At 38.8% G+C, this 27668-nt stretch overlaps 2 protein-coding genes across 6 annotated transcripts in view; both read left to right on the top strand.

The window, feature by feature from the left end:
* MTA3 (metastasis associated 1 family member 3) overlaps positions 1–27668 on the top strand; it is a 174028-nt gene that overhangs the window by 23293 nt on the left and 123067 nt on the right. The window lies entirely within an intron of this gene.
* LOC142870003 (zinc finger protein ENSP00000375192-like) lies at positions 10302–16549 on the top strand. Its single transcript, XM_076000500.1, has 4 exons — positions 10302–10319; positions 11783–11992; positions 13075–13147; positions 16509–16549. Exons 1-4 carry the CDS (start codon positions 10302–10304, stop codon positions 16547–16549), a joined length of 342 nt encoding a protein of 113 aa, XP_075856615.1.

Raw genomic sequence — 27668 nt, forward strand, 5'->3', positions numbered from 1 at the left:
CGAAACCAGCCTGAGCAAGAGTGAGACCCTGTCTCTACTATAAATAGAAAGAAATTAATTGGCCAACTAATATACATAGAAAAAATTAGCCGGGCATGGTGGCGAATGCCTATAGTCCCAGCTACTTGGGAGGCTGAGGCAGAAGGATTGCTTGAACTCAGGAGTTTGAGGTTGCTGTGAGCTAGGCTGACGCCATGGCACTCACTCTAGCCTGAGCAACAAAGCGAGACTCTGTCTCAAAAAAAAAGAAAAATGAAGTCTTATAAGTGAAAATTGTTTATCTTTTTATATATAAATGATACCATAGTCTCAAATATATCTAAATTCATAACATCATAACACTGACCAAAGTACCCCAACTCTAATATCACACTTATATAACTGAAGTATGTATAAGACGCAAAACCCTGCTGTAAGTTTCTTTTTTTTTTTTTTTTGAGACAGAGTCTCGCTTTGTTGTCCAGGTTAGAGTGAGTGCCGTGGCGTCAGCCTAGCTCACAGCAACCTCAAACTCCTGGGCTCGAGCGATCCTTCTGCCTCAGCCTCCCGAGTAGCTGGGACTACAGGCATGCGCCACCATGCCCGGCTAATTTTTTATATATATATATCAGTTGGCCAATTTATTTCTTTCTATTTTATAGTAGAGACGGGGTCTCGCTCTTGCTCAGGCTGGTTTTGAACTCCTGACCTTGAGCAATCCGCCCGCCTCTGCCTCCCAAGAGCAAGGATTACAGGCGTGAGCCACCGCGCCCGGCCTGTAAGTTTCTTATATCCTGGTTCAACAGGTGTCTCAGAAACCTATTATTTGGCTCTTTGATTATTAGTCTCTTTGATTTTGTTTTCTTTTTTTTTTTTTTTTTGATGGACATTCAACCCATGTTTATTTTATTTTATTTTTTCATTTTAACGTGTTTATTCAGTATCAAAGTCATCTCTTAGTCTAATTCTTAGGCTCTTTGCCTACATTGCTATCTTTACTTAGAGAATACTCTTTTTTTTTTCTTGCAGCATATTATGGGGGTACAAATATTAAGGTTATGTATATTGCCCTTGCCCACCTCGAGTCAGAGCTTCGAGTGTGTCCATCTCCCAGATGGTGCACATCACACTCATTATGTATGCGTATACTCACCCCCTCCTCTCCCTCCTATCTGCCCAACCAATAAATGTTATTCCTATATGTCCACTTAGGTGTTGATCAGTGACACCAATTTGCTGGTGAGTACATGTGGTGCTTATTTTTCCATTCTTGGGATACTTCGCTTAGTAGAATGGGTTCCAGTTCTATCCAGGAAAATACAAGATGTGCTATATCACCATTGTTTCTTATAGCTGAATAGCACTCCATGGTATACATATACTACATTTTATTAATCCACTCATGTATTGATGGGCACTTTGGTTGTTTCCACATTTTTGCTATTGTGAATTGTGCTGCTATACACATTCCTGAGCAGGTGTCTTTTTTAATAGAGTGTCTTTTGTTCTTTTTGGTACATGCCCAGTAATGGGATTGCTGGATCAAATGGTAGATCTACTTGTATTGCATTAAGGTATCTCCATATTGCTTTCCACATAGATTGAACTAGTTTGCAGTCCCACCAGCAACGTGCCGGTGTTCCTATCTCTCCAGATCCATGCCAACGTTTTTTGTTTTGGGACGTGTTAATAAAGGCTGTTCTCACTGGAGATAAGTGATATCTCATTATGGTTTTGATTTGCATTGCCCTGATGATTAGAGATGATTAGTATTTTTCATATGTTTGTTGGCCATTATTCTGTCTTCTTTTGGAAAGTTTCTGTTCATGTCCTTTGCCCACTTTTTGATAGGGTTGTTTTTTTTCTTGCTGATTTTCCTGAGTTGTAAATAGATTCTAGTTATCAGCCCTTTATCAGATGTTAGCTTGTGAAAATTTTCTCCCATTCTGTAGGTTGTCTGTTTGCTCTCGTGACAGTTTCTTTGGCTGTGCAGAAGCTTTTTAATTTGATCAGATCCCATTTATTTATTTTTGTTGTTGCTGTGATTGCCTTTGGGGTCTTCGTAATTATTTTCCTAGGCTAATGTCTAGAAGAGTATTTCCAACATTTTCCTCAATAATTCTAATAGTTTTACACCTTAGGTTTAAGTCTGTTACCCAGCGTTGAGTTGATTTTTGTGAGAGGTGAAAGGTGTGGATCCTGTTTCAGTCTTCTACATATGGCTATCCAGTTTTCCCAGCATCATTTATTGAATAAGTGTTCTTTTCCTCAGTGTATGTTTTGGTCTGCTTTGTCAAAGATTAGATGGCTATATGAGGGTGGTTTTATATCTGGGTTCTCTGTTCTGTTCCACTGGTAAATATCCCTGTTCTTGTGCCAGTACCAAGCTATTTTATTTACTATAGCCTTGTATTATAGTTTGAAGACTAGTAAATTGATACCTCCCATTTTGTTTTTATTGCCTAGGATTGCTTTTGATATACAGGGTCTTCTCTGATTCCATACAAAGCATAAAATTATTTTTTCTATATCTGTGAAAAATGATGATGGTATTTTAATAGGGATTGCATTGAGTCTGTAGATCACTTTGGGTAGTATAGACATTTTAACAATGTTGATTCTGCTGACTCACAAGCATGGTATGGTCTTCCACCTGTTTATGTTCTCTGCTATTTCCTTCCTCTGATTTTGTTTTTTAATTAAAAAAATATTTTTAATTATGGGTTCATAATAGTTATATATCTTTATAGGGTACTTGTGATATTTTAATACAGACATACAATGTGAATTAATCAAAGCAGATAATTGGAGTATCCATCAAGTCAGGCATTTATCATTTCTTTGTGTTAGGAACATTCCAGTTCCACTCTTTTAGTTATCTTAAAGCATACCCTAACTTATCACTAATTATAGACACTTTGTTGTGCTGTCAAATATTGTTCATTCTATCTGACTGTCTACCTATTTTTGTACCCATTAACCATCCCCACTTTATCTCCAGCTCCCTGCTACCTTTCCTAGCCTCTAGTGACCATCATTCTACATTGTCTCCATGTGATCAATTGTTTTTAATATTTAACTCCTACATAAGAGTGAGAACATGTGAGATTTGTCTTTCTTTTTCTTTCTTTTTTTTTTTTTTTTGAGACAGAGTCTCGCTTTGTTGCCCAGGCTAGAGTGAGTGCCATGGCGTCAGGCTAGCTCACAGCAACCTCAAACTCCTGGGCTCGAGCGATCCTTCTGCCTCAGCCTCCCGAGTAGCTGGGACTACAGGCATGCACCACCATGCCCAGCTAATTTTTTATATACATATCAGTTGGCCAATTAATTTCTTTCTATTTATAGTAGAGACGGGGTCTCGCTCTTGCTCAGGCTGGTTTTGAACTCCTGACCTTGAGCAATCCGCCCGCCTCGGCCTCCCAGAGAGCTAGGATTACAGGTGTGAGCCACCACGCCCGGCCTTGTCATTCTTTTTTTAAATTAATTATTATTTTCTTTTTTCTTTTTTTTTTCAAAGTAAAAGTCATTGGGAGAGATTTGTCTTTCTGTGCTTGGATTATTTCACCTAACATGATGTTCTCCAGTTCCATCCATGTTGTTTCAAATGGCAGGATTTCATTCTTTTTAGTGACTATATATAATATTCCATTGCATATATATATCACAGTTTCTTTATCCATTCATCTGTTGATGGACACTTAGGTTCACTTAAAATCTTGGCTTTTGTGAGTTCAGATATCTTTTATATATACTGATTTCCCTTCCTTTGGATATATACCTAGCAGTGGGATTGCTGAGTCATATTATAGTTCTATTATTACTTTTTTGACGATTCTCCATACTGTTCTCCATAGTGGTTGCACTTATTTATATCCCCACCAACAGTGTACAAGGGTTTTTTTCCCCCTTTCTTGACATCCTCTCCAGCATTCGTAATTACCTGTCTTTTTTTTTTCTTAGAGATAGGGTTTCCCTCTGTCTCCTGGGCTAGAGTGCACTGGCATCGTCATAGCTCACTGCAGCCTGAAACTCCTGGGCTCAAGTGATTCTCCTGCTTCAGCTTCCCAAGTAGCTGGGACTACAGGTGCGAGTCACCATGCCCAGTTAATTTTTGTACTTTTTGTAGAGACGGGTCTCACTCTTGCTGAGGCTGGTCTTCAATTCCTGGCTTTTAGCAATCCTCCTGCCTTGGCCTCCCAAAGTGCTAGGATTACAGGCATGAGCCACTGTACCTGGCCAGGATGTCTTTTTGATAAAAGCCATTTTAACTGGGGCCAGGTGATAATCTTATTATAGTTTTGATTTGTATTTTTCTGGTGATTAATGATCTTGAACATTTTTTCATATACCTGTTGGTCATTTGTGTGTGTTGTCTTTTGAGAAATGTATTTAGATCCTTTACCCATTTTTTAATTGCTTATATGATTTTTTTTTCTTATTGAGTTGCTGGCATTTCTTACATATTTTATTTATTAATCCCTTGTCAGATGGATAGTTTGGAAATATTTTCTCCCATTTTATCGGTTGTCTCTTTGCTTTGTTGATTGTTTCCTTTGCTCTGCAGAATTTTTTTAGATTGATGTGATCCCATTTGTCCAATTTTGCTTTGCTTGCCTGTGTTTTGGGAATATTACTGAGGAAGTCCTTGCCCAGACCAATGTCCTGAAGCATTTCCCCAGTATTTCCTTTTAGTAGTTTCAGGTCTTAGATTTCGGTCTTTAATCTATTTTGATTTAATTTTTGTATATGGTGAGAGATAAGGGTCTAGTTTCATTCTTCTGTATATGGATATCCAGTTTTCCCAGGATCATATATTGAAGAGACTGTCCTTTCCTCACTCTGTGTTCCTGGCACCTTTGTTGAAGATAAGTTCACTATAGATGTATGGATTTATTACTGGGTTTTCCATTCATTTCATTGGTCTATGTGTCTGTTTTTATGCCAGTGCCATACTCTTTTGGTTACTATATCAGATAATATATGATTCTTCCAGTTTTATTCTTTTTGCTCAAGATGGCTTTGGCTATTCTGGGTCTTTTGTGGTTCCATATAAATTTTAGGATTATTCTATTTCTTTGAAGAGTATCATTGATATATTTTTTTTCTCCTCTGGTATTTTGGTTTATAGTCATTGGTACATTGATGGGGATTGCATTGAATCTGTAGAATGCTTTGGGTAGTATGGACATTTTGACTATTGATTCTTCCCATCATGAGCATAGAATATCTTTCCATTTTTTTGTGTGTTGTCTTCAACTTCTTTCATTAGTGTTTTGTAGTTTTCATTATAGAGAACTTTCACTTATGAGGTTAAGTTTATTCATAGGTATTTTATTTGTAGCTATTATAAATGGGATTACTTTCTTGGTTTCTTTTTCAGATTCTTTACTGTTAGCATATAGAAATGCTACTGATTTTTGTATATTGATTTTGTATCCTGAAACTTTATTGAATAAACCAGTTATAACTTTTTTTTTTGTGGAATTAATTAGGTTTCTCTAGGTATAATATCATATCATTTGCAAACAAGGATAACTTGACTTCTTTCTTTACAATTTGGATGCCCTTTATTTCTTTCTTGTCTGATTCCTCTAGCTAGAACTTCCAGTACTATGTTGAATAACAGTGGTGAAACGGGGCATCCTTGTCTTGTTCCAGATCTTAGAGAAAGGCTTTCAGTTTTTCCCCATTCAGTGTGATACTTGCTGTGAGTCTGTCATATATGGCTTTTATCACGTCGAGGTAAATTCCTTCTATACCCAGTTTTCTGAGAGTTTTTGTCATGAATATTATTGAATTTTATCGAGTGTTTTTTCAGCATCACTTGAAGTCATCAGATGGTTTTTGTCCTTTGTTCTGTTGATGTGATGTGTCACATTGATTGATTTGTATATGTGAAATCATCATAGCACCCCTGGGATGAGTTCTACTTTATCTTTTTTTTTTTTTTTTTTTTTTTTTTTTTGAGACAGAGTCTCACTTTCTTGCCCAGGCTAGAGTGAGTGCCATGGCGTCAGCCTAGCTCACAGCAACCTCAAACTCCTGGGCTCAAGCAATCCTCCTGCCCCAGCCTCCCGAGTAGCTGGGACTACAGGCACGAGCCACCAAGCCCGGCTGATTTTTATATTATATATATTACTTGGCCAATTAATTTCTTTCTATTTTTATGGTAGAGATGGGGTCTCGCTCAGGCTGGTTTTGAACTCCTGACCTTGAGCAATCTGCCCGCCTCAGCCTCCCAGAGTGCTAGGATTACAGGCGTGAGCCACCGTGCCCGGCCTCTACTTTATCTTGATGAATAATCTTCTTAATGTGTTGTTGAATTCAGATTGCTAGTATTTTGTTGAGGAATTTTGGATTTATGTTCATCAGAGATATTGGCCTATAGTTTTCTTTTTCTGTTGTGGCTTTGTGTGGTTTTGGTATTAGGGTGACACAAGCCTCATAGAATGAGTTTGAAAGTATTCCTTCCTCCTCAATGTTTTGGAATAGTTTAAGTAGGATTGGTATTACCCAGGTGTGGGGAGCCTTTTCATGTTGGAAGACCTGCATTAAATTGAGCTATAATCAACTAAGGCCACACTCAAGAAACTTCAATTAGATATACTTAAAGATGTACATTATTTCATAAAAATCTAACTACTATGTACTTAATAATTTCAGAAAATGAAAACTATTTGTTCATTTTATTTTATTTTATTTTATTTTATTTTATTTTATTTTATTTTATTTTATTTTATTTTATTTTATTTTATTACAGAGTCTCACTCTGTTGCCCAGGACTAGAGTGCCATGGCATCAGCCTAGCTCACAGCAACCTCAAACTTCCTGGGCTCAAGCAATTCTTCTTTCTCAGCCTCCCAAGTAGCTGGGACTACAGGCATGAGCCACCATGCCCGGCTAATTTTTTTTTTATATGTTTTTAGTTGGTCAATTAATTTCTTTCTATTTATAGTAGAGATAGGGTCTTGCTCTTGCTCAGGCTGGTTTTGAACTCCTGACCTTGTGCGATACGCCCACCTTGGCCTCCCAGAATGCTAGGATCACAGGCATGAGTCACTGCGCCTGGCCTATTTGTTTTTTGTTTTTTGTTTTTTGTTTTTTTTGAGACAGAGTCTCGCTTTGTTGCCCAGGCTAGAGTGAGTGCCGTGGCGTCAGCCTAGCTCACAGCAACCTCAAACTCCTGGGCTCGAGTGATCCTTCTGCCTCAGCCTCCCGGGTAGCTGGGACTACAGGCATGCGCCACCATGCCCGGCTAATTTTTTTTTTTTTATATATATATCAGTTGGCCAATTAATTTCTTTCTATTTATAGTAGAGACAGGGTCTCGCTCTTGCTCAGGCTGGTTTTGAACTCCTGACCTTGAGCAATCCGCCCGCCTCGGCCTCCCAAGAGCTAGGATTACAGGCGTGAGCCACAGCGCCCGGCCCTATTTGTTAATTTTAAAGTTAACCAACCTTTTAATGACTTTATTGTGTCCACTTTTTGTTGGAAAGCATTTGAAAATTGGTTGCAGCATGGGGGTCCGAAATTTCAGTTGATCTTCTAGATGGGTGTCTGTCATTTGTGATCTTAAGGGTGTTGTGATTTGGGTTAGGTAGGAGAATGTAGATTCACAGCAGTAAGTGGTTGAAAAGCAGGAAGGAATTTTTCAGGCATGTTGCCAAAGGCATGGGTATTCTACTGTATTTTTCCATATTTCAATTGGATCTTCCTTATCAGCAAACAATGACTTTAAAATGTTATCTACCGAGAGCTCAATCAATTCCATCTGTAGTTCTTTAGATGCCATGGTAATACTAACTAGGTGAGGCAGAAAGGCTAAATTTGAGAGTGATGTTATAATTCTCAAAGTTAGTGAAGCTTCATTGTATTCTCCAATTAATAGGTCTATAACAGCTACATATTCTTCAGATGATTTGAATATATCATCCTGGTCATCAGATTTGAATATATCATCCTTTGCTAACTGGGAAAAGTGTTCGTCCGAAATTTCCTTTTGAAGAAGTGGTGTTTTGAAAAAAGAGCCTTTTTTTGGATTGCCTGGATTTTTTTTTTTTTTTTTGCCATTTATCATGTTTAGACATAGTTTTACCTTGCAAAGAAATACTTGGGTCATTTTGATTTGACATGATACTACACGGAAATTCTGCTTTCCTATAGAAATCTTCTTTCAATAATTCACATTGCTGATTCTGTTCTTCATAAAATTTAATTATCTGTTCTTGCAGAGATAAAGTTTTGGCTAACACCTGTCCTTGCAATAGCCAACACACTTTAGAATGATACAGCAAATCCACACTGAATACCTTGTCATTCAACTTTAGCATGTATGATGATGGATGCCATGTTGCATTTGCACAGATACAGTTAACAATACTTATAATTTGTAAAGTGTCATTTAAAATTGTAGCTTTAGCACAGAGATTTTGCTGCTGCAAGATAAAATGAAAAGAAATAAGAGCATCTGTATCTCTTAGACTTTTTTTAAAGACAGAATCTCACTTTGTTGCCTAGGCCAGAGTGCCGTGGCGTCAGCTTAGCTGACAGCAACCTCAAACTTCTGGGCTGAAGCAGTCCTTCTGCCTAAGCCTTCTGAGTAGCTGGGACTACAGGCATACACTACCATGCCCAGCTATGTTAATACTTTTTTTTTTTCCGAGCCAGAGTCTCGCTCTGTTGCCCTGGCTAGAGTGTCATGGCGTCAGCCTAGCTGACAGCAACCTCAAACTCCTGGGCTCAAGCAGTCCTTCTGCCTCAGCCTCCCAAGTAGCTGGGACTACAGGCACATGTCACTATGTCCGGCTAATTTTTTCTATTTTTAGTTGTTCTGCTAATTTCTTTCTATTTATAGTAGAGACGGAGTCTTGCTCTTACTCAGGCTGGTCTCAAACTCCTGAGCTCAAACGATCCTTCCGCCTCGGCCTTCCAGAGTGGTAGGATTACAGACGTGAGCTACCATGCCTGACCACAGCATTTATCTTGAAAGTTGTTGGTTATCTGTTCCCGGTGTTCTGTTTGCAAGAGTGGCCAAAGTGAGTAACTCTTCATAGCAAAGAAAATCTTCTGTTATGACCTGAATGAAGTATGAAACCTGCCCCGAGTCAGTAGTATCAGTTGATTCATCCAAAGCAATTGAATTATATATTTGCCTTTTGAAGAATTGCATGAAGTAGTTCTATTAAATGGAAGGCGAATTCATAATGCCAGTTATGGTTCTTCTTGAAAGAGGCAGTTTGTACTTTGAAACGTTATGGGGGTGGGGTCTAAGCATCCTATAACTTCACCAATGCATTCTTTCACAATGTCTACATTACTAAATGGCTTCCTTTTTTTTTTTTTTTTGTACCAAGTATGTAAGCTACTTTATAAATTGCTTTAGTGGCATTTTTTCCCAATCTTATTGCTGTTTGAAAGAATTGTCTTTGCTTTTCCTTTCCATCTTTATTTCTGCAATACGACCTTTCACGCCTCTCCCTCTAATTTAAAATATTTTTGATCGTTATGAGTGTTATAATGCTGATGAGCATTGAATTTTTCTTTCTTTTTTTTTTTTTTTTGGAGACAGAGTCTCGCCTTGTTGCCCAGTCTAGAGTGAGTGCTGTGGCGTCAGCCTAGCTCACAGCAACCTCAAACTCCTGGACTCAAGCAATCCTTCTGCCTCAGCCTCCCGAGTAGCTGGGACTACAGGCATGCGCCACCATGTCCGGCTAATTTTTTTTTCTAGATATGAATAGAAATAAAGTATTTTTATTACTTTAGAAATAAATATGAAATGAATACAAATAAAGTAATTTTTAGAAATAAAATAATTTTTATTTCTAGTTGGCCAATTAAATTCTTTCTATTTCTAGTAGAGATGGGCTCTCGCTCTTGCACAGGCTGGTTTCGAACTCCTGACCTCAAGCAATCCACTTGCCTCGGCCTCCCAGAGTGCTAGAATTACAGGTGTGAGCCACTGCGTCTGGCCAAGAGACGTTTTTTCTTTATAAATTACCCTGCCTCAGGTATTCCTTTATAGCAACACAAAATGGATTTAGATCTGCTAGGCCTTGCTTTTTTTGTGTTTATCTTCGAGATCCTTCCATACCTATACTTTGTTCTCATGGCTGCAAGGTGTTCCACACTTTGAGGCATTGTAATCAGACCACTAGGCATTGGTGGAGGATTAGGGTTTTTTTTCCTAATCAGGAAAGGAGAATAATTAGGATGTTTTGCTATCAATCAGTTCTGCAGAGTACAGTCATGCATCATGTAATGACAGAGATACATTTGCAGAAATCTAAACATAGAAAAGTTACAGTAAAGATACAGTATAAACCATGAAAAATGGAACACTTGTAAGGGCACTTAACATGAATGGAGCTTGCAGGAGTGGAAGTTGCTCTGGGTGAGTCAGTGAGTCACTGGTGAGTAAATGTGAGGGCCTAGGACATTATTGTACACTTACGTTATAGTAAATTAATAAAATTTTTCTTTCTTTAATAATAAATTACTCTTAGCTTACTATAACTTTTTACTTTATAAACTGAAATTTAAAAAAACTTTTTGGTGCTCTTTAACACAACACTTTGTACAGCTGTACAAAATTATTTTCTTTATGTCTTTACTCTGTAAACTTCTTTCTATTTTAAAACATACCTGTTTTTATACATTAAATTTTTAAATTTAAAACTAAGACACAAATACACACATTAGCCTGGGCCTACATAAGATTCGGATCTTCAGTATAAGTGTCTTCCACCTCTACATCTTGTCCCACTGGAAGGTCTTCAGGGGCAGTAACACATATGGAAGTGTCATCTCCTATGATAACACTACCTCCTGAAAGATCTGCCTGAGGCTGTTTTATAGTTAACTTTAAAAAAAATGATAAAAAGTATAGTATAATACATAAACCAATAACAGTCATTTATTATCAATGTCAAGTATTATGTATTGTATATAATTGTAAGTGCTATATTTTTATTTGACTGGCAGTGGAGTAGTTTAGTTTTATACCGGTATCACCACAAACACATAAGTAATGCTTTGTTGCTATGACGTGACCACAGCTACGATGTCACTAGGCAATAAGAATTTTTCCAGCTTTTTTTTTCTGAGACAGAGTCTTACTCTGTTGCCTGGGTTAGAGTGCCTTGGCGTCAGCCTAGCTTACAGCAACCTGAAACTCCTGGGCTCAAGCGATCCTTCTGCCTCAGCCTCCCGAGTGGCTAGGACTACAGGCATGTGCCTGCCACCATGCCCAGCTAATTTTCTATATATTTTTAGTTTACCCATTAATTTCTTTCTATTTTTATTAGAGACGGGGTCTTGCTCTTGCTCAGGCTGGTTTCTAACTCCTGACTGTGAACGATCCATCCAGCTTTATTATAATCTTATGGGACCATGTTTGTATATGCATTTGGTTGACAAATGTTATGTGGTGTCTAACTGTACATGGGTCATCTAGCACATGTGGGAATACAGCATCTATCTTTAGGATTGGGATTGTGGAGTCATAAGGTTATGCATTGTAAACGGGCCTCGTGGTACTCGCCTGTAGCACCCGCTGGCAGGGAGGCTGAGGCAGAAGGATTGCTTGAGACCAGGAGGCTATAGCGTGCTGTGATTGTACCTGTGCGTAGTCACTGCTCTGCCATCTTGGCAGCATATTGAGACCCTGTATCTTTAAGAAAAAAAGGTTATGCATTGTAATTTTGATAGACAATTGCCAAATTGTTCTCCTTAGATATTTTACCAAAATATGCCTGATAGTAATGAATGAATGCCTATTCTCTCCCCTCCACCCTTACCAATATAGTTTACTGTAAGGTTTGTCTTTTTTTTTTTTTTTTTGAGACGGAGTCTTACTGTGTTGCCTGGGCTAGAGTGCCATGGCACCAGCCTAGCTCACAGCAACCTCAGTCTCCTGGGCTCAAGTGATCCCTTCTGCCTCAGCCTCCCTAGTAGCTGGGACTACAGGCATGCGCCACCATGCATGGCTAATTTTTTCTATATATTTTTAGTTGCCCAATTAATTTCTTTCTATTTTTAGTAGAGAGGGGGGGTCTCCCTCTTGCTCAGGCTGGTTTCGAACTCCTGACCTTGAGCGATCCTCCACCCTCAGCACTCCCAGAGTCCTAGGATTATAGGCGTGAGCCACCTGGCCTGGCCTACTGTAAGGTTTTTGATCTTTAGTATAGGTGAAAAATGATGCCTTGATATAGTTTTATTTTAAATTTCTCTTGAGTAAGGTGGAATATCTTTTATATGTTTTAAAAGCCACTTATATTTCCTTCTCTGCAAATTGTTTGTTTATATTCTTTGCCTATTTTATGTTGTTTGACTTTTTCTAAATTAATTTGTAGGGAGAAAAGAATATACCTTTAGGTAACCCAATAAAGGAACTAAAGAGGAAACCCTTACCTTTAAACAGATATGTTTAGCCATATATTTTTCTGTCAGTTCTTTCCCCTTAGAACATGAAAATAAATTTAGCTTAGACTTTCTTCTTTCATTGTCCTCTAGCTTAACATTTAGGTCTAGGTTATTTTTCCCCCCAGATCCCATAAGACTTAAAAGAGTCTAGATTTTTACTAAATTACAATCATGATTTTTTTTTTTTTTTTTTTTGAGACAGAGTCTCGCTTTGTTGTCCAGGCTAGAGTGAGTGCCGTGGCGTCAGCCTAGCTCACAGCAACCTCAAACTCCTGGGCTCGAGTGATCCTTCTGCCTCAGCCTCCCAAGTAGCTGGGACTACAGGCATGTGCCACCATTCCCGGCTAATTTTTTATATATATATATCAGTTGGCCAATTGATTTCTTTCTATTTATAGTAGAGACAGGGTCTCGCTCTTGCTCAGGCTGGTTTTGAACTCCTGACCTTGAGCAATCCGCCCGCCTCGGCCTCCCAAGAGCTAGGATTACAGGCGTGAGCCACAGCGCCCGGCCACAATCATGATTTAATAATGCAGCTAACACTTGACAGCAGACATTCTTCTTTTTTTTTTTTGAGACAGAGTCTCACTTTGTTGCCCAGGCTAGAGTGAGTGCGGTGGCATCAGCCTAGCTCACAGCAACCTCAATTTCCTGGGCTTAAGTGATCCTCCTGCCTCAGCCTCCCAAGTAGCTGGGACTACAGGCTTGCCCCACCATGTCCGGCTAATTTTTTGTATATATATTTTTAGTTGGTCAATTAATTTCTTTCTATTTTTAGTAGAGATAGGGTCTCGCTCTCACTCAGGGTGGTTTCGAACTCCTGACCTGGAGCAATCTGCCCACCTCAGCCTCCCAGAGTGCTAGGATTACAGGAGTGAGCCACCACGCCCGACCTCAGACAGTATTCTAAGTGCTTTTACATGTAAGTCCATTGTATTTTACGTGTAAGTTCATCTTACATTACATAGCTATTTTTAAGGATTTTTATTTTCGTTTTACTCGTTTGTTTTTTAGACAGAGTCTCACTTTGTTGTCCAGGCTAGAATGAGTGCTGTGGCATCAGCCTAGCTCACAGCAACCTCAAACTCCTGGACTCAAGCGATGCTGCTGCCTCAGCCTCCCGAGTAGCTGGGACTACAGGCATGCGCCACCATGCCCGGCTAATTTTTTCTATATATATTAGTTGGCCAATTAATTTCTTTCTATTTATTGTAGAGATAGGTCTTGGTCTTGCTCAGGTTGGTTTCAACTCCTGACCTTGAGCTATCTGCCTGCCTCGGCCTCCCAGAGAGCTAGGATTATAGGCGTGAGCAACCGGGCCCAGCCTACTCCTTTGTTTACTCTTCACTATTTCTTGTGTCCAAGTTACCTTTATTTTTGAATTACATTGTTTTTCTTGCTGAAATATGTCCTCATCTAAATTTTTTTCAGGAAGTGTGTTGGTGGTAGATTTTCTGTATCTTTGCATATCTTAAAAACTGTCTTTATTTTACATCACACATAAATACTAGTTTGCCTCCTTATAGAATTTTTGGTTCAAAATTGTTTCTTTTTCGAATTTTGAAGAATTGCTTGTCTTCTGGTTTCCAGTGTTGGTAAGAAGTCTGATGGTTAGCTTGATTGTTGTTTTGTAGGTAACATGATTTTTCCTTTTGAATTTTACATTTTGGTATTTTACCAGAAATATAACCCTTCTATGTATTTTTGGTGAATGTATTGGAATTGGAGAGGACCTTTCACTTGTGTTCCACTCATGAATATTTTCGTCTAAGGTTTCTATTCAATTGTATCTATTTTGTGATTCGTTCTGGCCATTTGTTCAAATTTTAGTACTTCTAAGAGTAATACTAAGAGAGAAGGATGAATAAAAGAACAACACCTCAGCATTTGGAAAAGTTTATTGTTTCTAATTTTTGCAGTTCAATTACAAATTTAACTAGGAGCGAGATAAAGGTAAAAATAGTTGATATTTGGATATCTGTTGTATTTTCCTATAAAGTTTTACATTTTGAGAACATAGCCTATTGTTTCTTGATGTATAAAGTGTGTAGGCATATAGACATCAGTCAGCCTGACACTGTCCTTTCGAATCCAGAACCCACACTGGCTAATCTGAGATAGGGAGCCCTTACTCTGCCATTGGGGACATTTATCAGTCCTTTCTAGGCAGCAATTATCACTTCATTGGAGTTGACATAAAATCTATTTTCTATCACAACATTAAAGTAATAAACTTTCATTTATAAGGGCACTTTTCTCTTGCTATTTCATAATTTTTTTGTGAATGACATTTATAATTAGCAGTTATGGTAAGTTTGTGTCTCATTAGCTAGATTATTATCAACTATAAATATTAAAAAGGTTTATTATTTGACAAGTTAATTATGTTTTATGATACCCATTTTCTTATCGATCTGGTCTTTTGAATGTTAATGGTTTCTTTTTTTTAAACAAAGCAAGTACTATTAATACTTTAAAATCGATGTCACATTGCTTATTGATCATTAAATGAGGCATTCCAGCAATTAGATATTCTTAAGCATTTTTAAAGGCTCTGTGTGTTAGCTTAACTTCTATAATTGTATGGCTTAATTTGTGGGTTGGAAAAATAAATGCTCATGTTTTATATTTTCATTACAAGTTGAATGAAAATCTTTTTTTTCATTACTGTCTGTGGACTTACAGAATGAAAATTATTTTTTCTTTTTGAGACAACGTCTCTGTTGCCTAGGCTGGAGTGCAGTGACACAGTCATAGCTCACTGTAACCTCAAACTTCTGTGCTCTAATGGTCCTCCTGCCTCAGCCTCTCAAGTACCTGGGACTATAGGCGTGTGCCACTAGGCCCAGCTAATTTTTAAATTTTTTGTAGAGATGAGGTCTTCCTATGTTGCTTAGGCTGCCCTTGAACTCCTGGGCTCAAGCAGTCCTGACTCAGCTTCCCAAAATGCTGGGATTATAGGTGTGAGCCTCTTCACCCTGTCTGTATTGGGCCTTATTTAGATGGCCCAAAGTGATTTTTTCATTTAGCATTTTAAACCATAGAATTTTAGACCTGGAAGGACCTTATACATAATCTAATTAAACCCTCTGTATTTTATATTAATAGTTTAGTCCTTGGTTAGGTCCAAGATTACATAACTGGACTAGTATGCTGTCTTCTCATTGTTTTTCTTTTCTTTTTTTTTTTTTTTTTTTGTGATAATGGTTTTACTTTGCCACCCAGTCTGGAGTGCAGTGGCACAATCATAGCCTATTGCAACCTTGTACTCCTGGGCCCAAGCCATCCTCCTGTCTCAGCTTTGCAAGTAACTGGGCCTACGGGTGTACATCACCAAACCTGGCTAATCTAAACATTTTTCGTAGATACAGGGTCTTCCTATGTTGCTCCGGCTGGTCTTGAACTCCTTGCCTCAAGTGATCCTCCTGCCTTGGCCTCCCAGATCTCTGGTATTACAGATGTGAGCCACTGCCCCTGGCCTGATTGCTGCTTTTGTATATTTTATTTATCTCTTTAAAATGTGTTTTGGAGGAGATAAATGTTTCTATACTCCATTTTATGTTTGTATACTTTGGCTTTGTTGGATAGATTAATTTGCCTTGTTGAGCCTTAGTTTCTTCATCTTTACAAGGGGCTTGATCATGCTTTCTACCTTATTACCCTTCCTGTCATGAGGATGGTTGTAAGAATTAAGTGAGTAATTAAATGAATAATGGCAAAGTATGAAACATGCAGAAAATGGTATCTTTTTTTTTTAAACTAGGTAGAGTCAGTGAAAGAAACCGAAACCAATGTGGATTTAATGTATTACTGGGAATTTGGTGCTTACAAAATGATAAAAAGGTTGAAGGACAAGACCTTAGGCTGGAGGTCTCTCACAATAACACAGAGAACTGACCCACATGGGAAGCTGGTACCTCTGAAGTCTTCTCTAGAGCTTTGCTAGGGGCATGCTTTTTCAGTTGCCTCCCACAGGCAGGAAGTTGGACATGGTCACTTGAAACCTCAATCCATGATATTAGAATTCATTAGCTGACAACCCCAACCCCTTTCTTGACACCTAGGAACTTGGAGAATGGACATGGCTGTGTAATGGCCCCACTTTTCAGCTTTGCTTGCCGCTGGCAACAGCTTAGACGCTGCTCCATAGCCTCTGAGTACATCGCATGCCACTTTTTTTTTTTTTTTTTTTTTAAGGCTGGTCAAGTGGAGCAGTGGGAGTGGAAAAGGAACAAAGGAATCTGTAACTGGTTGTGATTAATTAGTTGTAAACACCACTGCACTGGGACCAACCAACATGCCACTTTCTATTCACAAATTTTTATCTTCACTCAGTATTCCATGTATCCATGTTTGTAATTCTTTTACCAGTTTTTAAACCTGCAGGAACAATTTCATATTGTAGGGATTTGTGAGTCTATATGTTGTAAGATCATAAAAATAGCTGGCTAGCCAAATTACCACTATGTCTAAGCGTAGTGATAATTCATGTGGGTGAAACTGCAGTTCCTGACAGTAATTAGTTTCAACTTGGTAGAAAAATTATTCAGGGTTAAGGTGTTGGAAAGAGATCCCTAGAAGTAACAAAATTTAAAACTTTTTTTTTTTTTTTGTGACAGAGTCTTGCTTTGTTGCTCAGGCTAGAGTGAGTGCTGTGGCATCAGCCTAGCTCACAGCAACAACCTCAGTCTCCTGGGCTCAAGCAATCCTGCTGCCTCAGCCTCCTGAGTAGATGGGACTACAGGCATGTGCCACCATGCCCGGCTAATTTTTTCTATATATATTAGTTGGCCAATTAATTTCTTTCTATTTCTAGTAGAGATGAGGTCTGGCTCTTGTTCAGGCTGGTTTCGAACTCCTGACCTTGAGTAATCCGCTCGTCTCAGCCTTCCAGAGTGCTAGGATTATAGGCGTGAGTCACCGTGCCTGGCCAAAATAAAAAATTTTATGTTCTGTTTTTGTACAATTCTTTTTGAAATTAAGGTCTAATATGGTTGACTCCTTTGTTGGGTTTTATAGTTTAAGCAGCAAATTCATTTCTTCTTTTGTTTAGGTGGTTTTAAGATTACTTACCACTCTATACATTTGGGAAAATGTTTTCCATATTTTTACTTATTTGAAAAGACTTTTTCTTAAAAACTTGCTTATGACTGTAAATCTTTTCATATAAATTACTATAAATAGGAAATGATGACAGGATTATAAGAAATTTTTAGAAATGATTAAGCTTGTCAGTGAAAGGCTCTCAGAAGGAAATGTACTGTAGCAAATGGCCGAAGGAAACGTAGTTGTCATCCTGTACCCTGTGATCGAGTCTTGTGTCCATTTAGTCCATGGTAAACAATGATTTTTTGACTTTTAGTTTTCAAGCTTTTAAAGCTTTGAAAAAGGTTATGTCCTATAGTATGGTATGCCCCATAGTTCTTTTTTTTTTTTTTTTTTTTGAGACAGAGTCTCACTTTGTTGCCCAGGCTAGAGTGAGTGCCATGGTGTCAGCCTAGCTCACAGCAACCTCAAACTCCTGGCTCAAGCAATCCTCCTGCCTCAGCCTCCCGAGTAGTTGGGACTACAGGCATGCGCCACCATACCCGGCTAATTTTTTCTATATATATTAGTTGGCCAATTAATTTCTTTCTATTTATAGTAGAGACGGGGGTCTTGCTCTTGCTCAGGCTGGTTTTGAACTCCTGACCTCGAGCAATCCGCCCTGCCTCGGCCTCCCAGAGAGCTAGGATTACAGGCGTGAGCCACTGCGCCCGGCCTGCCCCATAGTTCTTATATTGATAATTCGTATATCACATAATTCACAACTTTATATGGACTGTACCATTGTATAATTAGTTTAGATTATTTAGTAGTTTGAATATCAGAAAAATGGGTAGAAAAATGCTTTAGTCAATATCTTAGTAAATACTGTCTCATGTATTTGTTTCTTTTGGTGGAATGAGTGGATCAGAGACTCTGGATAGGTTTTAAAGTTTTTTAGTTTGTTTGTTTTTGAGACAGAGTCTTGCTTTGTTGTCCAGCTAGAGTGCCGTGGCATTAGCCTAGCTCACAGTAACCTCAAACTCCTGGGTTCATTCAAGCTATCCTCCCACCTCAGCCTCCCAGAGTGCTAAGATTATAGGCATGAGCCACCGTGCCTGGCTGTTTTAAAGACTTTCAAATAAATGTTCCCAAAGAAACTTCCTGAAAGTCTCTGTCAATTTTACTTTCTTACTTTTCCAGAACTTAGGCTTCTCCTGTATTTTCTTTTAGTTTTTGGTTCTATAGTTTTAGATTTAACATTTAAGTTACCTGTTTTTAGTTTATTTGTAAAATTTAATTTTTAAATCCCTGTGAGTTACACATCCTAGTTCTTTCTCTTTTTTTCATCTGGTGAATGTATATACAGTTGTTTTAACCACACTTGTTGAAGGGCTGTCTTTTCCCCTTCTTTTGCTTTTGTGCCTGTGTCAAATCAGTCGGTCATATTTGTGTGGTTTTATACTGGACTTTCTATTCTGTTCCATTGATCCATTTGTCTTTTTGCCACTGACATGCTTTTGATTATTATAGCTTTCTGATACTTATTAACATCAAGTAATGTTAGTGCTCCAACTTTTTTTTTTTTTTTTTTTTTGAGACAGAGTCTCACTTTGTTGTCCAGGCTAGAGTGAGTGCCGTGGCGTCAGCCTAGCTCACAGCAACCTCAAACTCCTGGGCTCAAGCGATCCTCCTGCCTCAGCCTCCCAAGTAGCTGGGACTACAGGCATGCGCCACCATGCCCGGCTAATTTTTTATATATATATCAGTTGGCCAATTAATTTCTTTCTATTTATAGTAGAGACGGGGTCTCGCTCTTGCTCAGGCTGGTATTGAACTCCTGACCTTGAGCAATCCGCCCACCTCGGCCTCCCAAGAGCTAGGATTACAGGCGTGAGCCACAGCGCCCGGCCGAGTGCTCCAACTTTTGAAAAATTATTATTTATTTAAAAAATTTTTTTTTAGAGACAAGGTCTAGCTCTGTCACTTAGGCTACAGTGCAGTGGCCTGATCATATCTCACTGTTACCTCAAAGTCTTGGGCTCAAGTGATCCTCCTCCCTCAGCTTCCTGAATAGCTGGGACTATAGGTGCACCATCATGCCTGGCTAATTTTTTTGTTTTGTAGAGGCAGGGTCTGGCTACGTTGCCCATGCTGGTCTCAGACTCCTGGCCTTAAGTGATCCTCCTGCCTTGTCCTCCCAAAGTGCTAGGTTTATAGTTGTTAACCATCACTCCTGCCCGGCCCTCCAACTTTGATTCTCCTTTTCAGAGTTGTTCTTGTTATTGTAGTTCCTTTGCATTTCCATATGAATTTTATAACAGCTTGTCATTTTCTGTTTTTTGGGAGGGTTTTTTGAGACAGAGTCTTGCTTTGTTGCCCAGGCTAGAGTGAATGCCGTGGCGACAGCCTAGCTCACAGCAACCTCAAACTCCTGGGCTCAAGCGATCCTACTGCCTCAGCCTCCCGAGTAGATGGGACTACAGGCATGCGACACCATGCCTGGCTAATTTTTTCTATATATATTAGTTGGCCAATTAATTTCTTTCTATTTATAGTAGAGACGGGGTCTCGCTTTTGATCAGGCTGGTTTCAAACTCCTGAGCTCGAGCAATCTGCCCACCTTGGCCTCCCAGAGTGCTAGGATTATAGGTGTGAGCCATTGGGCATGGTCTGTTTTTTTTTTTTCTTCTTTGAAACAGAGTCTTGCTTATCTCCCAGGCTAGAATCCAGTGGCATCATCATAGCTCACTGCAGCCTCAAACTGCTAGCTGGAGCGATCCTCCTGCCTCAGCCTCCCAAGTAGCTGGCACTATAGGCACATGTGCCACCACACCTAGCTAATTTTTCTATCTTGCTCAGGCTGGTCTTGAACTTCTGGCCTCAAGTAATTCTCCCACCTTGGCCTCCCAAAGTGCTAGGATTACAAGTGTAAACCACCGGGCCCAGCTCATTTTTTATTTAAAGAAAAGCCTGCTGGTATTTGGGTTGAGATTTTGTATAATTCATTGATCAATTCAAGTAGAATTGACGTCTTAACAATATTGAGTCTTTAGCTGGACATGGTGGCATATATCTGTAGTCCCAGTTACTCAGGAGGCTGAGGCAGGAGGATCACTTGAGCACAGGAATTCTGGGCTTAGTGTGTTATACCACAGTCAGGTGTCTGTGTTAAGTTCGGCATCAATATTGTCACCTCCTGGGATGGAGGGGCCACTAGGTTGCTTAAGGAAGGTGAAACACTCCAGGTTAGAAATAGCAGGTCAAACTCTCTTGCTGATCAGTAGTGGAATTGTGCCTGTGAATAGTCACTGCATTCCAGCCTGTCTCTAAAACAAACAAAACAAAACAAAAAATACTAAATGAAACAACCAAAAACCCCCAATATTGAGTCTTCCAATCCATGAACACAGTATGTATCAATGGTTCATTAAGTGTATAACTCAATGATTCATCCCTTTCATTGCTAAGTAGGATAACTCTCCATGATTTATTCCTTTTTATTACTGAGTAGCAATTCCATTGCATGGATATACTAGTTTGTTTACCCATTCATTTGTTGGGGACCATTTCGGTTATTTCCATGTTTTGGTTATTATGAATAAATTTGTTATGAACATTTCATATACAATCTTTATATGGGTGTATGTTTCTTCTCTCTTGGGCTGGAGTGGAAATAGTTTTATCTTAGTGCTATTTTCAACATTTTAAAGAGACTTCCAAACTGTTTGCTAGAATTGATTTTACCGTTTTACATTCCCATCAGCAGTGTAGCAGAGTTCAGGCTTTTTCACATCTCTGCCAAAGCTTAGTATGATCAGTTTTTTTAATTTTAGGCATTTTAATAGGTATATAAGCAGACAGTATAAATTTTATTTTATTTTTGCATCCTGGATATTTTTTGTATTCTTATAAACCAATTTGAACTTTGCTCTGGGATGCAGTTAAGTTACTTGGAGACAGCTGGATCTGTGGTTGTTGCATTTATGATTTGTTAAGTGTGTATGGAGCAGTGCATAGTCTAGGGCTTAATTATTCCCTGTTACCGAGGCAAGATTTTTCTGTGTACTCTACCCAGTACACCATGAACTGTGAGTTTTTCCATTGTGGCTGTGTGAGAACAAATACTGTTCACAGTCCTGTGTGAACACTGGGCACTGCTTCCTTCTATTCTTTCCAATGATTCTTTCCCTGGCCTCTGGTATTTCACATGCATGCATCATTTGTACATGCATCATCCTTCTATATGCAGAATTCCAGGTTTCCTCTCTGTTCAGCTCCCTCTTCTCTGGTACTCTGTCTTCTGATTTCTAGTTGCTTTCATTTCACTTTTTTCTCAGGTTTGTTTCTCCAACTCAGCAAATCTTTTAGCCTCTGCCTCGGTTTCCCCTCCCTGTATTGTTATCTGGAAATTTTCTCAAGATAGTAAGCAGGATTAGTATTAGGGCTCACCTCATTTGTTTTCCATCTTTCAGGGATCACTATTCTTTTTTTTTTTTCGGCATATTATGGGGGTACAGATTTTAAGGTTTTAATAAATGCCCTTTCCCCCCTCCCCCAGGGATCACTATTCTTCATTGCCTGATATCCAGTGGTCTAGTGGTCCAGTGTTGAGAAAACTGATGTTTCATGTATTTTCTCTGCTTTTTAATTATTTATATAGTTTTGGTTTCAGATAGGAGGCTATATCTGGTCCCTGTTACCATATTTGGCTGATGCAGAAATCCTAGTTCTGTTGTAAAAATTTTACATCGAAGTATAAAAACACAATAAAGTGGCTAAAGTATGCAGGTCGATAACTTTTCTCAGATTTTCACATTTATATATATATATTACTACCACTCAGATCAAGATAGAGAAACTTTCTAATACCTGTATAGTTTTGTCTCCTTCCCTCTGTTCTTTTTGCCTGGTCTTTTTTTTTTTGTGAGACAGAGTCTCGCTTTGTTGCCCAGGCTAGAGTGATTGCCTTGGCATCAGCCTAGCTCACAGCAACCTGAAACTCCTGGGCTCAAGCAGTCCTCCTGCCTCAGCCTCCCGGGTAGCTGGGACTACAGGCATGCGCCACCATGCCCGGCTAAGTTTTTCTCTATATATTAGTTGGCCAATTAATTTCTTTCTATTTATAGGTAGAGACGGGGTCTCGCTCTTGCTCAGGCTGGTTTCGAACTCCTGACCTCGAGCAATCTGCCTGCCTGGGCCTCCCAGAGTGCTAGGATTACAGGTGTGAGCCCCCTTGTACCGGCCCTTTTACCTGATCTTCAACCTCATCCAAATGGAATACTTACAGCATTTATGCTTTTTCTTGCCTCAGTGTTTTTTTTCAGTCATCACCCATGTCTATGGCATTCATCTTTGCTTGTTGCTGTGGATCAGTTCTTTTTAAAGTTATTTTATTGAGGACTTTATTGTTTTAGAGCAGTTTTAGGTGCACAGTGAAATTGAGAGTAAAATACAGAGATATATCTCCCGCCCCACCCCATTCCCCTTTTCCTTTCTAGCGTCAGCTGGCGTAAACTGCGTTTTTTCAGACAAGCCTCTGCTGGCTCACCCACAAGCTGTGCGAGTCACCTCAGCCATACTTCTGGAGCACCCCATGTAATTCTGCAAGACTTATTACACTTGAAAGTGTATATTCTTGTTTCGAATCCAGAATGAACTGTGATCACAATCAGGGCAGGACTTTTATGTCTTCCTGCTAACTAGCCCCAGAACACATTAGTAGACACATCAATAGATTTCCCTTTTTTTGGCTGGGGATGGGGTGGAGAGGAGGACATAGGTCCTGATGAAACATATGGCAGGACAGATTGTTAGGAGATTTATAAACCACTAACATTTAGTTTTTGTTTTTGTTTTTGTTTTTGTTTTTTTTTTAAGAGACGGGGTCTCGCTCTTGCTCAGGCTGGTTTTGAACTCCTGACCTTGAGCAATCCACCCGCCTCGGCCTCCCAAGAGCTAGGATTACAGGCGTGAGCCACAGCGCCCGGCCTTGTTTTTGTTTTTGTTTTGAGACAGAGTCTCGCTTTGTTGCCCAGGCTAGAGTGAGTGCTGTGGCATCAGCCTAGCTCACAGCAACCTCAAACTCCTGGGCTCAAGCAATCCTACTGCCTCAGCCTCCCCAGTAGCTGGGAGTACAGGCATGCACCATCATGCCCGGCTAATTTTTTCTATATATATTAGTTGGCCAATTAATTTCTTTCTATTTATAGTAGAGATGGGGTCTCGCTCTTGCTCAGGCTGGTTTTGAACTCCTGACCTCGAGCAATCTGCCCGCCTCGGCCTCCCAGAGAGCTAGGATGACAGGCGTGAGCCACCGCGCCCGGCCTAGTTTTTGTTTTTATTTTTATTTTTTTTTCAATGTTTAAAATTTTATTATTTTAATTATTTCTTTTCTTTTTTTGTTTTTTATTAAAAGCTTGTCATTTGTCCACATAAACAACTAACATTTAGTTTTTACCTCAATGGTGGGTGAGTGGAAACCATTGAGGGCTTTTTAGCAAAACGGGAGAAATGTAAGTTGTGTTTTAGAAAGATGCCGGCTGCTGTGTCGTCAATGAATTGGAGAGGATGGTGCTGTGTTGGTGCTGGATAATTTGGTTACTTCTAATTTTTTTATTTTGTTTCTTAAGTTTTAAAATTGATAGCAAATGGAAATTCACATGATGGTATGTTAAGGTTGTATAAAATTCCAGATGGACTCTGAATTTATTATAAGATTGGGCAGCTTTTGCCAGTTGCAGTGTTTTTTGAATAAATCTAAAGCAGAAATAGCTTAAATTTCTGATGGGATCCTAACTTGCCATAGAACAACTTATGAGTCATTGTATTTCACAACGTGAAAATAAAATTTCTGTGACCGTTTCTTAAAGCCAGTTAAGTAAAAAAAAAAAAACAAAACCTTGCTTTCAGCCAGTTTTTATTTTTCTGTTTATGTTAGATTTTCAGTTAAGATTTCTTTTGCATAGGTCAGTAGTCCCTTAAATCCTTTAAGAGGTCTGTGAGATCAAAACAATTTCTGTAATAATACTAAGGTATTATTTAGCCGTTTTACAGCTGATACTCTCAAGAGTATATTGCAGATTTTCCAGAGCCTGTATGACTTGTGATGACATTTTTGCTCTCTGTATTGTGATTTTTTTGTAGGCTGCATTTTTCTAGTTTGCTCCTTTCTTTCATGGTTTTTTTTGGAGACAGAGTCTCACTCTGTTTCCCAGGGTATACAGTTCAGCAGCATGATCGTAGCTCACTGTAGTCTAAAACTCCCAGGCTCAAGCAATCCTCTGAGCCTCCTGAGTCACTGGGTCCTCCTCCCCCCCACACCTTCAAAATCAAGATTTATTTGTGTGGTTTCAGAAATTGATCAATGTTATACAGAATTCTAGTTGAAATTTATATTTTAGCAAGATGATAAGAGATAGAGAGTAGGAAGAAAGGTAAAGAAATGATTATCGACTTCAGTGGTTGTCTCCATTAAGGAAAACAACAGAGTTTAGTATCGATTAGAGTTTAGTTACAGGCAGACAAGAAATTGGATCCTATTCATTCTTTTTATTTTGGAAACTATTTTGCAATACTTTTAGGAAGTAGAATAGTGAGAAAAATATAGTGCCTACTACCCATCTTGAGTCTCTTAGTATGTTGACATATTTGCTTTAGATTCTCATAGCGCCGTAACTACACCCCTTCAACTCCATTCCCTTCCTAGTTTTACCATAGGTGAGTTGCTGTCTTAAAAAAAACAATTTGATGGGGTTTATTTTTTCACTCATGTTTTCCTGTTTTTGCTAAAGCAGTGTGTGTCACTGTTTTTGTATCTTAAAAATATAGAAGGTATTGTCATGTGTTTTTCTAAAAATTGCTTGTTTGCTCAGTATCAAGATTTTGAGATCTATCTATGTTGGTATGGGGATTAACTCATTCTCTTTTAGCTGTTGAGTAGTGAGTGCACCATTACATGACTATACTAAAATTTATCCATCTTTTGCTGACCTTTTGCCTTTCATTTTTGCCCCATCTTTTGTGGGTTTAGTTTTTTAAAAAAATTAAGATCTATTTCACATGTCACATAATTCACTCCTTTAAAAAGGTGTACAATTCAGTGCACAAACTTGTGTAACCATTATCACTATTTAATTCCAAGACATTTTATTATCTACAACCCCCCCCCTGTATCCATTAACAATCACTCCCCATTTCCCCTTGTCTCTGTGAATGTCTGGATATTTCATATAAATGGAGTGACTTTATCCCATTAGTATAAACTTATTTTGGTTATTTTGAATACAGCCATTCTAGTAAGTATAAAATATTCTCATGGTTTTGATTTGCATTTCCCTAGTGACTAATGATGTTGAACATCTTTTCATGTGCTTATTGGCCATTTGTATATCTTCTTGGAGACATGTCTGCTCAAGTCCCTGGCCCATTATTTAACTGGTTTGTCTTTTTTTATTTTTTACTTTTTTGAGACAGAGTCTTGCTTTGTTGCTCAGTCTTGAGTGAGTGCCATGGCATCAGCCTAGCTCACAGCAACCTCAAACTCCTGGGCTCAAGCAATCCTGCTGCCTCAATCTCCCGAGTAGCTGGGACTATAGGCATGCACCACCATGCCCGGCTAATTTTTTCTTCTGTATATATTAGTTGGCCAATTAATTTCTTTGTATTTATAGCAGAGATGGGGTCTTGGTCTTGCTCAGGCTGGTTTTGAACTCCTGACCACGAGCAATCCACCTGCCTCGGCCTTCCAGAGCACTAGGATTACAGGCATGAGCCACCGCACCCGGCCTGCTTTGTGTTTTTATGGTTGAGTTGTAAGAGTTCTTTGTATATTCTGGCTAATAGACCCTTACAAGTTACATGATTTGCAAATATTTATAGTTTTACCTCTTATTTCGCTTTTTGACCCATGTTGAGTTAATTGTTACAAATGGAATTTTTTTTAATTTTCAGTTTTAGATTATTCATTGCTAGTGATAGAAATATAATTGATTTTTTTTTTTTTCTTTTTGGAAATAGAGTCTCACTTTGTTGCTCAGGCTAGAGTGAGTGCGTGGCGTCAGCCTAGCTCACAGCAACCTCAAACTCCTGGGCTCAAGCAATCCTACTGCTTCAGCCTCCTGAGTAGCTGGAACTACAGGCATGCGCCACCATGCCCAGCTAATTTTTTGTATATATATATATTTTAGTTGGTCAATTAGTTTCTTTCTATTTTTAATAGAGACGGGGTCTTGCTAAGGCTGGTTTCAAACTCCTGACCTCCTGGTCGCAGGTGAGCAATCCACCTGCCTCGGCCTCTCAGAGTGATAGGATTACAGGCATGAGCCACAACACCTGGCTATAATTGATTTTTGTATATTGATTGCCTTTAAACTGGCAGGTTGTTTCTTTCTCTTCATTCATATAGTTCCCTGAAATCACAATTGTCATAAAAATTCTAGTTTTATTTAAATTGTTTTTCTTTTTTTTGAGGACTTTTTTTCTTTCTTACCAGGCAGACTTGAGTTACATCAATACTGAGCTATTTTCAGCATGATAATATGCCTTCAAACATTTGGATACTTGTTAAATGCATCTATAGACACATTTTTTTACCACCTGCTTTTCTGTATGGTTTGTATCAGCTAACATCTAATCACTGAGAGTGATATTTCATTAAAATAGAGGCCTAAGGATGCTTGAGAATAATCTGTGGAAGATTCTCCTCCTCCCAACTGCTTCCCTTCCCCAAACTAACAAGGGGCTGTCATTCTGATTTGCTATGAAAAATACTCAGTTTCAGTTTAAGTTACCTAGAATGAGTAATAGCTCCTCCTTGTTGCTCAGGTACCTTAATTCATCAGTCCCCTACTCTGACCTTGTGTACATCACATGCTTAATCTCTAAAACTTTGAGTCCTCATTGTGACTTACTGCAGAGACTAATCTCCCAGAACCTAGAGCTAGATGCTTGTACACTCCAGACTGCTCAGCTAGTTGGATTTCTTCTCTAACCCTGCTTTCTGGACATTGTTAGTGCTAGCCTTATTCTGTCTCTTCTCAGCTTGCATGTGTAATAGCTTTGCTGAGCTTTTGTGGCCTTTGCTTCTTTTTAATCCTGCAGTCTACAACTTTCAAATATACAGGAGACTTGGTGGATCATGCATTATATGTCACATGCAACTAAAACAGAAGATATAAGTATAGTGATATATCTCCCTTTAAAACTTCAGACAATGCCTTTGTGCAGTTTCCTTCTGTATTTTT

Source organism: Microcebus murinus, chromosome 3 (assembly GCF_040939455.1).
Source record: "Microcebus murinus isolate Inina chromosome 3, M.murinus_Inina_mat1.0, whole genome shotgun sequence".
In the NCBI taxonomy this organism is placed as follows: domain Eukaryota; kingdom Metazoa; phylum Chordata; class Mammalia; order Primates; family Cheirogaleidae; genus Microcebus; species Microcebus murinus.